The sequence below is a fragment of the Piliocolobus tephrosceles genome, chromosome 6, assembly GCF_002776525.5.
Source record: "Piliocolobus tephrosceles isolate RC106 chromosome 6, ASM277652v3, whole genome shotgun sequence".
In the NCBI taxonomy this organism is placed as follows: domain Eukaryota; kingdom Metazoa; phylum Chordata; class Mammalia; order Primates; family Cercopithecidae; genus Piliocolobus; species Piliocolobus tephrosceles.
This window is the reverse complement of record NC_045439.1, coordinates 62126039-62138412: the sequence shown is the minus strand read 5'-3', so window position 1 is coordinate 62138412 and position 12374 is coordinate 62126039. Positions and strand designations below refer to the sequence as shown.

The window sequence follows — 12374 nt, the reverse complement described above, 5'->3', positions numbered from 1 at the left end:
GCTGGGATTACAGGCATGCTCACCGTGTACAGCTAATTTTTGTATTTTTAGTAGACACGAGGTTATACCATGTTGGCGAGGCTGATCTTGAACTCCAGACCTCAGGTGATCCGCCTGCCTCGGCCTCCCAAAGTGCTGGGATTACAGGCGTGAGCCACCTCACCTGGCGGTTTTTTTTTTTTTTTTTTTTTTTGAGACGGAGTCTCATTGTCACCAAGGCTGGATTGCAGTAGCGTGATCTCAGCTGACTGCAGTCTCCGCCTCCTGGGTTCAAGCCATTCTCCTGCCTCAGCCTTCCGAGTAGCTGGGATTAAAGGTGTGCGCCTCCACGCCAGCTGATTTTTGTATTTTTAGTAGAGATGGGGTTTTACCATGGTGGCCAGGCTGGTCTCAAACTTCATACCTTAAGTGATCCTCCTGCCTTGGCCTCCTAAAGTGCTGGGATTATAGGTATGAGCCACCAGGCCCAGTTAAGATGTTTATCTATAGTTGTAGTAAAGATTTAAATTATTTGAAGCATAGAGATAATTTTTTAATGTTTTATTTTCTAATTGTCATGGTAGGTCAAGTCATACTAAATACAAGATAGGATATAGTTTTAATTTATTGGCATTTAACAATTTGTATTGTTTAGGAGATACTAGAATGATCAATTGATTGAAAAATTCATCAGTGTGTTATTGAATTTTTTCACCCTTTTAGATACATGCCGAAAACATTTAGCATGAGTTGTATTTTAATACAAAACAATTTTCAATTTTTTTTTCAAATTGAGACAAAAACTAAGGCATTTTAAATATCTGTGCTCTAATAAAAATATTTTAGAAATATTAATGATGCTGCTTTTTACACAGGAGAATACAAAGTTATACCTCAATTTACTTGAAATGGAATATAGTGGTGACCTCAAACAAAATGAAGAAAATATCCTAAATTGTTTTGACAAAGCTGTACATGGTTCATTACCTATTAAAATGAGAATTACATTTTCTCAGAGAAAAGTGGAATTTCTTGAAGATTTTGGTTCTGATGTTAATAAGTAAGATCTTAATTATATTACCTATTTGAATGATAAATGAGCATTGATATTTTTCTATGGGGATTTGATGATTAGTATAGATTGATACATTGTTAAATTTTAAAATGTTCACATAGTTTACTTTTTCCTCAGATATATGTGGGGGTAAATTCAATTTTATAAATGTATATGCATTTAACAGGAAGACATAACGGTTTGTCTTTCCTTCAAAACTGTTTTCCCAATTTTAGAATGACAATTTAAACCACGATTGAATGAGAGAAGGCAGGAAGGAGCAATCCTGTGAAATGGAAATGGGATAAGGATTGAACCTTGAAACCCAAATGTTTAATATATAGGTCAATAAAGATGGATGGGATTAATCTCCAGTCAGAGTGCTGTTTTCTGAGATTGGAGAAGAGGATGGATATGGTCCCACAGAGCACGCCTAGTGGCCTCATCTTCCTTCATTTTAAAAGGCCGAAAGTTGAGGATGGTTGAAGAGAATGCTCCAGTGGATTTGGGAAAAGGAAAAGTTTAAGATTTAATTTACTAAGAGTACAAGTATTGGCTAGAGCATTGCTGAAGTTCTAGTCTTACCTGATTCTAGTAAGGAAATACCAGTTCCTGTTAGGCATGTGCCTTCTCTGATTATTCTCATTTAGATTTCTGTTGAAACCACTGTAGATCAACTGAATTAGTTGTATCTGGGTGTTTGTATATGTGTGTATATATTTTTGATGGCTGTGTAAAATTTCAGTGCAACTAATAGAACAGCTAATGTTTATATTAGTGTATTTTAATGTATTAATGTATAGATTTGCATGCTTGGCATGATGCCAAATGTTTTATTCAGCTATCTTGCAGAAAATTCCCATCAGTAGAATGAGGGTATAGGGTTCTGTTCTCTTAATAGATGAGGAGAGGATAAAACAGAGATTAGGCATTTTTTCTGAGGTAATATAGCTATTATTACATTGTGGAGCTTGGACTGAACCTACTTCAGTTTCTGCTCTTAACTGCTTGGGTGCTGTGTATTTAGTGTCTTGTGTTTACACTGAAGAAGGTACACAAAAGATGAGATATGTAATTCTAGCTTCTAGTCTAGTTGAGTGATATGATTAATAGAGGAAATAAGTATATGAGGTAGCAAGTAACTGCTAGGAGGGCTGTGATCTGTGGATCAGAATGGATTTGTCATGCTTCATAGAGGAGGTTGAGCTTCATTTAGTTATTACTGGATTCTGATAAGCTGAGCAGAGGACACAGTGGCGAAAGCAAGTTGAAGCTCATCTAAAAGTAACATCTGCTTGATTGGAGGTTTTTGTGAAGTAGTGGAAGCGTGATCTTGACTGTGTTGTGCATTGAAAGCTAGACTGAATTGATAGCACATGGAGTAGGCAGTTGATAGTCGTAAGCTATTGGAATTTTGACCAGTGATGTTAAATGACATTATTTTAATTTGGCAAAAATAGGCAGACAAATTGGAGATTCAACACAAGTGTCATTTAGTCCATTGTAAGTATAGGGAATGGAGTGTCTATGAGAACTATGATTTTAGTAGTAGAAATTTTAAAAATAAAGGAGTCGCTTAGAAATTTTCTTAGGCAGTTTCTTAAGTAAAAATAACTTTAAATATTTAATAAAGTTTGTTTTTTATATATTCCAGAGGATATATTTTTCTTTCCTTTCAGGCTTCTGAATGCTTATGATGAACATCAAACACTCCTAAAAGAACAGGATTCTTTAAAAAGGAAAGCAGAAAATGGGTATGTCACTTTTTGCTAAGTCAAGAAGGGGTGCTTCATTATGGAAATGCCTTCAAAGACAAATGTTTTTAAGTGTTACTTTTGTTGTAATTTACATACTTTATTTTTATGATTTGAAAGTCATGAATGATTCAGAACTTCAGTAATACAAATATATAGATAACATTCATCTATTTGGTAAAGTTATCTGTGGGAGTTTTGAAAGTTTCCATTTTGCCATTTTATAATAGATCAGAAGAACCAGAGGAAAAGAAAGCACACACAGAAGATACAACTTCATCATCTACACAGATTGATGGTGATTTACAGGCAAACCAAGCTGTATATAATTATAGTGCATGGTATCAAGTGAGTATGCAAAATTATAATTCTTTGTTCATAGATGTTATTAGCATGAATTAGGATACTTTTTTAAAAAAAAGTTTTTGTTCCAATTGTGTAATACATTCTTTGGTGGTTAAGTACTAGAATTTTTAGCAGTGAACACTTGCTTGTTTTCTTAAACATACCTGCTTTAATTATACTTTTACATATGGAACTCTGCCACAGTTCTAATACACTAACACACTTAATTTTTCCTTTCAGTACAATTATCAGAATCCTTGGAATTACGGACAATATTATCCTCCCCCTCCAACCTGATGGGAAAAATGTAAATTTCAAATGGAGTGTGTGAAAAGTATGAAATTATTATTTTTTTTAATGAGGGATGTAAACAGTATAAGCTTGTTGTATTTGAAAACCTGTCTTCCTTGTTTCTGTGTAACATGATTTGTTTAGTAATAGGGGAAAAATGTCAATTAGTAGCTTACCACAGATACTGATACTGTTTCCTACCATTTATAAAATTTACTTTTTATTGAAGAACTATTTTTTGATTTTTGCATTAAGTGGTCTAGAATTCTTTTGCAATGCATTTGCAACAGAATTTTGTAGCCTTAAGGGGTAGGAAGAAAAACCTGACTGCAAATCATGTCAGTGTAGTACAAAATTCTGACAACACATAAGGGCTGGTTATTAAGGATTTACCTCTTTTTTTTTTTTTTTAAAAAAAAGGACTTCAACCTTTGCTATCAAGGTTTTGTCTGTTTCAGTTATACTTGTGAATTGTGATCTAGCGGCAGAAAGGATATATTATTAAAATACTATGCTTTGGAATAGAGAGATTATAAATGAGAAAATGGAATGTTTGCATCCCTTTAAAAATGAAAATCATATCAAAAGTATGTTGTTTCAGGAGACTTTGTATTTAGAATATTCATGTAAAACTTGTGAACAAGCTTTCATTTTGATCAAACTGATCATCTTCATTTTTGTAATAAAATGGAAGACTCATCCAGTAATTGTTTATGAATTTATTTTGGGGGCATCAATTAATAATACTAACTTTATGTTCACCTTTATTAGTGGCTCATTGGTTTTGAAGTGCACTTTTCCTAAATTCAGGTATTGATCTTCATGCTAAGATTTCTTCCCTTTTAGCATTTTGTTTCCCCTCAATCCCTATGCTTTTGCCTTCTCATTATACAGGCAATCTGTCCAGATAATTTTACTGGGAGTTACTCCCTGGTTTGATGAGGTCCTCAGTTCCAGTTACCTAATCAGAACAATAATATATTAACACCAAACAAATCACAGTCAGATCAAGACAGTGGATAAATTTTTATTGAGCCACTTAGTTTACAACATGAGGTAAAAGGAAAAAGTTCTCCTTGACCAGTATTTTACACAGCTGTGGGAAAGTATTTTAGACTTCAGGGATTCATAAGGGATTACATCTCTCAAAAGCTGGGATCAAGTAAACAAATTTTATTAACTCCTTGAATTTTCCAGTTGACTCTTCCTTTACAATAGTAACAAGTTCTAACTAGTTAGGTAAGTTTCTTCAAGGCCAAGTTTTCTCATTGTTGCTAATACCCTTAGAGCTGAACTATTTCAGTCAATATCCACTAATTCCACTTCAAAAATGAGTTTTGCATTTGGTGGAATTCTGTTGAAGAAGTCAAGGTACATTTGATAAAAAGTGCCTCTCCCCTACCCCCATAACCTTAGTATAGGATAGGCTGACTAGATAGGCTTACTAGATAAATTGAGCTTGGACTAGGATCCTCCTTACCTGGATGCTTTATTAAGTACTCCTAAATTAGCCACCACTTAATGAAGACTATTAAGTACTCCAGAAAAAAGGTAATGTCATTCTATCTGGGAAAATATATATGTGTGTATACACACACACACACATATATATACACACTGTATTAAACTTTTTATGAGGTAGTACGTAATATTTACTGTGCATTTTAAGATGCTAAGTTCAAGGCCAGGTACGGTAGCTCACACCTGTAATCCCAGCACTTTAGGAGGCTGAGACGGTGGATCACCTGAGATTGAGTTCGTGACCAGCCTGGCCACCATAGTGAAACCCTGTCTCTACTAAAAATACAAAAATTAGCCAGGTGTGGTGGTGCACACCTGTAGTTCCAGCTACTCGGGAGAGTGAGGCAGGAGAATTGCTTGAGCCCAGGAGGCAGAGGTTGCAGCAAGCTGAGATCACGATGCTGCACTCCAGCCTGGGTGACAGAGTGAGACTCTGTGTCAAAAAAAAAAATTGCTAACTTAACAGTTATATAATTTACATGTGCATCAGACTGGTCTTGAGATGCTTCTTTACATGGGAGAGGGAGCTGCAGCTGACCATCAGATTTTTTCTACCCCACCGCGAGACAGAGCCTTACTCTTTTGCCCAGGCTGGAGTACAGTGGCATGATCACGGCTCAGTGCAATGTCTGCTTCCCAGGTTCAAGCGATTCTCCTGCCTCAGCCTCCAGGGTAGCTGGGATTACAGGCCCGCACCACCACGCCTGGCTAATTTGTGTATTTTTAGTAGAGGCGAGGTTTCACCATGTTGGCCAGGCTGGTCTTGAACTCCTGACCTCAGGGGATCTGCCTTCCTTGGCTTCCCAAAGTGCTGGGATTACAGGGATTAGCCATGGCGCCCAGCCTGGCCATTTGATTTTGAAAAGCTAAGAGAGCTATTATATTCCCAAATATGTTTATCTGCTAAGACTACAGAAAGCTGCCTTCCAAAGGAATTGTTTTTTCAAACTTCATCTTACGGGTCCAAGAGGAATGGAACCAACAAAAGCCATAAACTACCTTCCCTCTTACCTACTGGATTGGTCTGGTCTTAATGGTCTGGAGTCATTCCTTATTCTTTTTTAAATGTTCATAAACTGGACTTTCAGTGAGTATTGTCATTAGTAGTAATAATAAATGCTTATGCTAACACTGTTGATTCTGTGGTCTCCTTCAGTTCACAACTGGTAATCTCCCACATCTATTCCATTTCTAAGCTTTGAATTTAATTGCCTGAAATTATACTGTACCATAAAATTACCATGAGCCATATTTGCATCCTAGTTTGCTACAGTTTGTACTGGGCATGGTAACTTTTCTTAAACTTAAAAACATTAAGAATTGCTGCTTAAGCTTAAACTTCACAGTTAAGGTCTTGAAAGTTAAGAATTTGAATAAGAGAAACAAAAATTCTAGCTGAGGTTTGAACTTTATACCAATAGAAAATACTATTGTCTATTGGAGGTGCTGACACATAAGCATCTAAAGATCAGGAAGACTAGTCTGGACAGGATTCTTGATCCAGAAGTTTGTCTAGACAGCATCTTTCACATCTTCAGGTGATCTACAGGTTTTTTTTTTTTTTTTTTTTTTTTTTTTTAACTTTAATTATGAAGGGAGAAAAGGATACTTGGCATCAGGCTGTCCTTTCTTTCCATAAGCCCATTCTGGTTCAATCTCCAGTCGAGCCTTTTCTCCTTTACTCATAGTCAAGAGGGCTTCATCCCACTGAAGGCAAGAACAAAATAAAAACTAATGGTATTCTGCAAAAAGCACATGTAATACCAGGACAGTAAAGACAAGATTGTATGTTAAACACAGAATCTATTACTATAGATTTCACTATATTCTAAGGTAATGTACTTCAGTGAGTCCCTAAATCTTTGTCTTCCATTTCTTCAATAGAAAAAAATAAGGGTATTTTAAGCAGGGCTTTTTTAATGTCAAAAGAACCTTTTGGGGCTCATGCCTGCAATCCCAGCACTTTGGGTGGCCGAGGTGGGCAGATCACTTGAGGTCAGGAGTTCGAGACCAGCCTGGCTAACATAGTGAAATCCCATGTCTACTAAAAATAAAATTAGCTGGGTGCGGTGGCGGGTGCCTGTAATCCCAGCTACTCGGGAGGCTGAGGGAGGAGAATCAATTGAACCCAGGAGGCGGGGGTTGCAGTGAGCCAGGATTGCACAACTGCACTCCAGTCTGGGCAAAAGAGGGAGACTCCATCTCAAACAAACACACACAAAAACTTTTTGTAAACTGTAACATGCCATGCATTATGAAAACCAGTTTGTTATTAGCACCATCATAAAAACAACCTGCAACGCTTTTATATCACAGGACAAACTTGAGTTTATTTTTATTGGAATATAATGGCAAGTAGTCACTGTAAAACTGTTTTAAGATTACCCAATTGTAATAGTGGAGTCATGTTGGCACATAAAATACAATTTTTTTCTTTTGAGACGGAGTTTCGCTCTTGTTGCCCAGGCTGGAGTGCAATGGCATGATCTTGGCTCACCATAGCCTCTGCCTCCTGGGTTTAAGCGATTCTCCTGCCTCAGTCTCCCTAGTAGCTGGGATTACAGGAATGCCCAGCTAATTTTGGAAATACAATTTTTTTTTTTTTTGAGACAGAGTCTTGCTCTGTCGCCCGGGCTGGAGTGCAGTGGCCGGATCTCAGCTCACTGCAAGCTCCGCCTCCCGGGTTTACGCCATTCTCCTGCCTCAGCCTCCCAAGTAGCTGGGACTACAGGCGCCCACCACCTCGCCTGGCTAGTTTTTTGTATTTTTTAGTAGAGACGGGGTTTCACCGTGTTCGCCAGGATGGTCTCGATCTCCTGACCTTGTGATCCGCCCGTCTCGGCCTCCCAAAGTGCTGGGATTACAGGCTTGAGCCACCGCGCCCGGCCGGAAATACAATTTTTAAAATGTTACGGCACTTTTGCAAAAGTGCAAAAGGTAAAACTGACTTTTCAAAGAAACAATAAAAGGCTTCTGGGTTGGCCTCTCCGTATTTTCCAAATTTGGATCTTAAAGCTAGTTGCCACAAACAGTTAAGTCCACATCACCACAGGGATAATATTCCTAATATTATACGCTCTATTGAAATACAACAATCATATAAAGCTCAAGGGACAAAATTATGGTGGTCACATTTGGAAAATAAGAATATGGTAGACTAGCCGGACATGGTGGCTCACGCCTGTAATCCCAGCACTTTGGGAGGCTGAAGAGGGCGGATTACTTGAGGTCAGGAATCAAGACCAGCCTGACCAACATGATGAAATCCCATCTCTACCAGAGGAATACAAAATTAGGTGAGAGGTGCACGCCTGTAATCCCAGTTATTCTGGAGGCTGAGGCAGGAGAATTGCTTGAACTCATGAGACAGAGGTTGCAGTGAGCTGAGATTGCACCATTGTACTCCAGCCTGGGCAACATGAGCGAAACTCCATCTCGAAAAAAAAAAAAAAGTATGGCAGACTAGAAGAAATTTACCAGTATGCAAATAAGTTACAGAAATAGAAAAATGGCCCAATTTGATATATACTTGCTATCAACTTGGTATGAGCAGGTAACAATTTTGTTTTGTTTTTGAGATGGAGTCTCGCTCTGTTGCCCAGGCTGGAGTGCAGTGGCGTGATCTTGGCTCACTACAATCTCCACCTCCCGGGTTCAAGCGATTCTCCTGCCTCAGCCTCCCAAGTAGCTAGGACTACAGGCGAGTGCTACCATGCCCAGATAATTTTTTGTATTTTTAGCACAGACAGGGTTTCACAGTGTTAGCCAGGATGGTCTCGATCTCCTGACCTCATGATCCGCCCACTTCAGCCTCCCAAATTGCTGTGATTACAGGCCTTAGCCACCATGCCCGGCCGGGGCAGGTAACAATTATAAAGTTATGCTCAACTAAACCTTTAGTTTCAAGATATTTTATGTTCTGTATATGATTGTCTGAACCATATCTTAGTTCCTATAACTGCATTTAAATAGGCATTTCAGTTATTGGCGTCTGATGTTCTGACAATAACAATTTAAAACAAACAATGGGCACAATGGGCAGGCCCTAGCATGATTCATAGAAGGTGACAGTCCATCCTGCTCTTTTATCTTCTTTTGTACACTGTAATGGTCAGTATGGGTCAAGCCTAACTTCCCCTTTTCTCAAAGTTTCTTTCTGTTCTCTCTCATATATAAGTGTAGGTTAAAGCATGCTTATGTTTGAATGATTGCAGCCTATGTTGTATGAGGTGAAAAGGCTACAGAAACAAACTCTGCTTCTATGAGTACTTCAATGGAACAGATATTTTACCTTTGCAAATTATATATAAATGGTACAAACGTCCTGTAAGACGTTTTACAGGAAGCTTAAAGACAAATTTAGAGGGCCAAATGTTCTGACAAAGACTTACTTTATGAAGAAAAATAATAAAATGGGTACACATGGAAGGGACTGAAGCCCCTGTTGTATTAGGTACTTCCAAGTTATGCTCATTTAATCTTCTAACAACCTTGAGGCAGGCAGTACTATCCTCATTTTATAGATAGTGAAACTGAGACCCAGACAACTTGTGCAAGATCAGCTAGCAATGATTATACCCAATTTGTCAGACTCCAAAGTCTGTTTCCTTTGTGTTATATCCCCAAACCTAATTATTTAAGGCACCATACCAGAAGCAGCATGTGCCAGAATATCTACTGATTCACTGGCATTCTTTACTTACTCCTCTGATAACTTTGCCTACTCCGACCTTAAAACTTAAAGGCTTGGCATTTTTCTTCTTCTTTGCACCTGTAAAACAGATTTTCCTTATAATTAATGATATACTCTATTATTAAGAAATTTCCATCGGAAATTATTAAATTCCAATGCAAAAATATAGTGGTTTGATTTCAGAATTACAATACTATGTATTTTAAAAGAAAGAAAAATTTACAAAGTCAGATCATCCATCAATAAAATTCTGGCTGTAAAAATAATTACATTCTTAACAAAGGGTAGAAGGGCAGGACCTATTCTTACATCACAAAACAGCTTACTATCCTGCCTTTTCTATTCAAATACTAATGCCTTACTTTCGGACATTAACCAGGTTTAGACTGAGATTCCTTATCTTTTGCTTTCCAATGAACAAGAGGTCTTTAGCCAGCCAATAATCAGTGAACTGAAGACCTCTTCCAAGTAGATCTTGGGGGGAAGTATGTCTGGATAAAAGTAGGTGACAGTCAGGAAAAAGGTACTGCTAACTACTCATCTGTCTGCCACCCAAGTATTTCAAATCTCTTTAAGGCAAAATCATAAGATTACATTTAGACTTACTTGTTTGAATATTAGTATCAAAAACAGTTCCATCTTGTAGTGTTCCTGTATACCAGCAATGAACAACATCTCCCTTTTTGGGAAAGTTGGTTTTATCTCCCTTTTTCAGAACAGATTTAGTATATTTTGGTGGACCCTAAAAACAAAAAACAACACACACACACACACACACACAGTTATTAATTTGTGTCCTTTAAAAGAATGACAAACAATAGCCAACAATGACCAAAGTCTATTTGATGGATTTGGTAATAAACAAACAAAACACTCAGTATCTAATTTCAGGGCTGTGATGTGACTATTAGTAACTTACACATCTATAATTTCAAATAACTTCCAGTTTCTTTGGAAGCCTAAATTCTTCTAATAAGATTCTGTTAATTACTCACCAAAGCATAACATGATTTCAGTTATTTCCTAAAGTTAAAAAAAATTACTATTTAATTCCTATGAAATCATAAGGCATTAAAATTAGGGATGGTGACTTCCTCCCACAAAGATTTGAACTGTTTTAGCAGCAATAATTGATATTACTAGGTGTTTTTATTATATCCAATTAGAATGAATACAGTGATATTGCCTCTGACCCTGATTTGGAAAATAAATTCACACAATGGATAACATTACCTACAGAAATAACAGGCATATTTCCTAGAACAAAGTAGGATTATCAGGGTCTTCTAAAAAAAAGGTTACAGATTAATGTAATCAATAGTAATTCATATATGAAAGGAAAGCAGACAGAGGAACTGTCAAGAATCTTAGGGAATTAATTAAAAAAAAGAGGTGTACCAAATTTAAAAGTATCCTCCTTACCTGATATCTATTTGGTTTCTAAATTCAGACCAAATTCAGAGGGATCTGCATTATCCAAATCTGTATTTGGTTTCTAAATTTCATAAAATAAATAACAAAGGTGTGGGTGGATATCAAATATTTCAAATCTATTAGTTCCTGAGTTTGAAAAGCAAGATAAAGTGTTTTCTTTATTCCTGGCCTATTTCTTTCTTTTTTTTTTTTTATGAGATGAAGTCTCACTCTCGCCAGGCTGGAGTGCAATGGCGTGATCTCGGCTCACTGTAACAACCTCTGCCTCCTGGGTTCAAGTGATTCTCCTGCCTCAGCTTCCCGAGTACCTGGGACTACAGGCACCTGCCACCATGCCCCACTCATTTTTTGTATTTTTAGTAGAGACACGGTTTCACCATGTTGGCCAGGATGTTCTCAAACTCTAGACCTCGTGATCCACCCGCCCTGGCCTCCCAAAGTGTTGGGATTACAAGTGTGAGCCACCACGCCTGGCCTATTCCTGATGTATTTCTAATTGGTCAAGGTATGCAAATTTTTATTCACTTTCATTTCCCTAGCTGAAGATTTTATCCTTTTCCAAAACTTGTAAGTAAAAGTATCTGTGCTGGGTGCGGTGGCTCACACCTGTAATCTCAGCACTTTGGGAGGCCAAGGTGGGTGGATCACTCGAGGTCAGGAGTCTGAGATCAGCCTGGCCAACATGGTAAAACCCCATCTCTATTAAAAAATTAGGTGGGTGTGGTGGTGTGTGCCTGTAATCCCAGCTACTCAGGAGGCAGAGGCAGGAGAATCACTTGAACCCAGGAGGTGGAGGTTGCAGTGAGCCGAGATGGCACCACTGCGCCACAGAGCAAGACTCCATCTTAAAAAAAAAAAGTCTGATCTCCTTGCAAATAGTCTACCTCTTGGACAAAAGATTCTCTCCCTGACCAGACCCTAGCTAGGATCCTCTGAGCCCTCTTCTCCACAAGGCTTCAACCTTGCACTATAAAGATCTGAACAAACACAAGTTTCAAATAGCTCAATGCCTTATTCCTAGGAGGACCTGATCTCTCCTTAAAGTGCCTGCCCAAGAAAACTTAAGGCTGCCAAAAAAATTTACTGTTTGTTCCAGTCAACGCCTGAGGATGAAGATATGACCCTGTCTCTAAGTCTCTATGGGAGCCTAACTTTTGATAAGCACCAGTTGGCAAACTCAGATAGGTTTCTTATGGACCAATCCCCACTTCCTACTTTTTGTAATTTTTCACTTCCCTAACTGTGCTTAAATCCCTCCCTACTCCCTCATTCTTTTTTTTTTTTTTTTTTTTTTTTTTTTTTT

The 12374-nt window shown here is 37.8% G+C and overlaps 2 protein-coding genes across 4 annotated transcripts in view; one reads left to right on the top strand and one right to left on the bottom strand.

Annotated features, from left to right (window-relative positions):
- The window catches only part of PRPF39 (pre-mRNA processing factor 39), a 22308-nt gene extending 18178 nt beyond the window's left edge, over nt 1-4130 (top strand). For all 3 annotated transcript variants that reach the window (XM_023222612.2, XM_023222613.2, XM_023222614.2), the window contains 4 exons: nt 855-1039; nt 2713-2787; nt 3018-3135; nt 3373-4130. In XM_023222612.2, the coding sequence (XP_023078380.1) occupies nt 855-1039; nt 2713-2787; nt 3018-3135; nt 3373-3429 (435 nt within the window). In that variant the 3' untranslated portion in view covers nt 3430-4130. The remainder of the gene's footprint in view (nt 1-854; nt 1040-2712; nt 2788-3017; nt 3136-3372) is intronic.
- Nucleotides 4128-12374, bottom strand: part of FKBP3 (FKBP prolyl isomerase 3) — a 19489-nt gene continuing 11242 nt past the window's right edge. Inside the window, exons 4-7 of the mRNA XM_023222615.2 lie at nt 10244-10379; nt 9648-9715; nt 6554-6651; nt 4128-4777 (exon numbers count right to left, since the gene is read on the bottom strand). Coding sequence (XP_023078383.1) covers nt 4723-4777; nt 6554-6651; nt 9648-9715; nt 10244-10379 — 357 coding nt within the window. The 3' untranslated portion in view covers nt 4128-4722. The remainder of the gene's footprint in view (nt 4778-6553; nt 6652-9647; nt 9716-10243; nt 10380-12374) is intronic.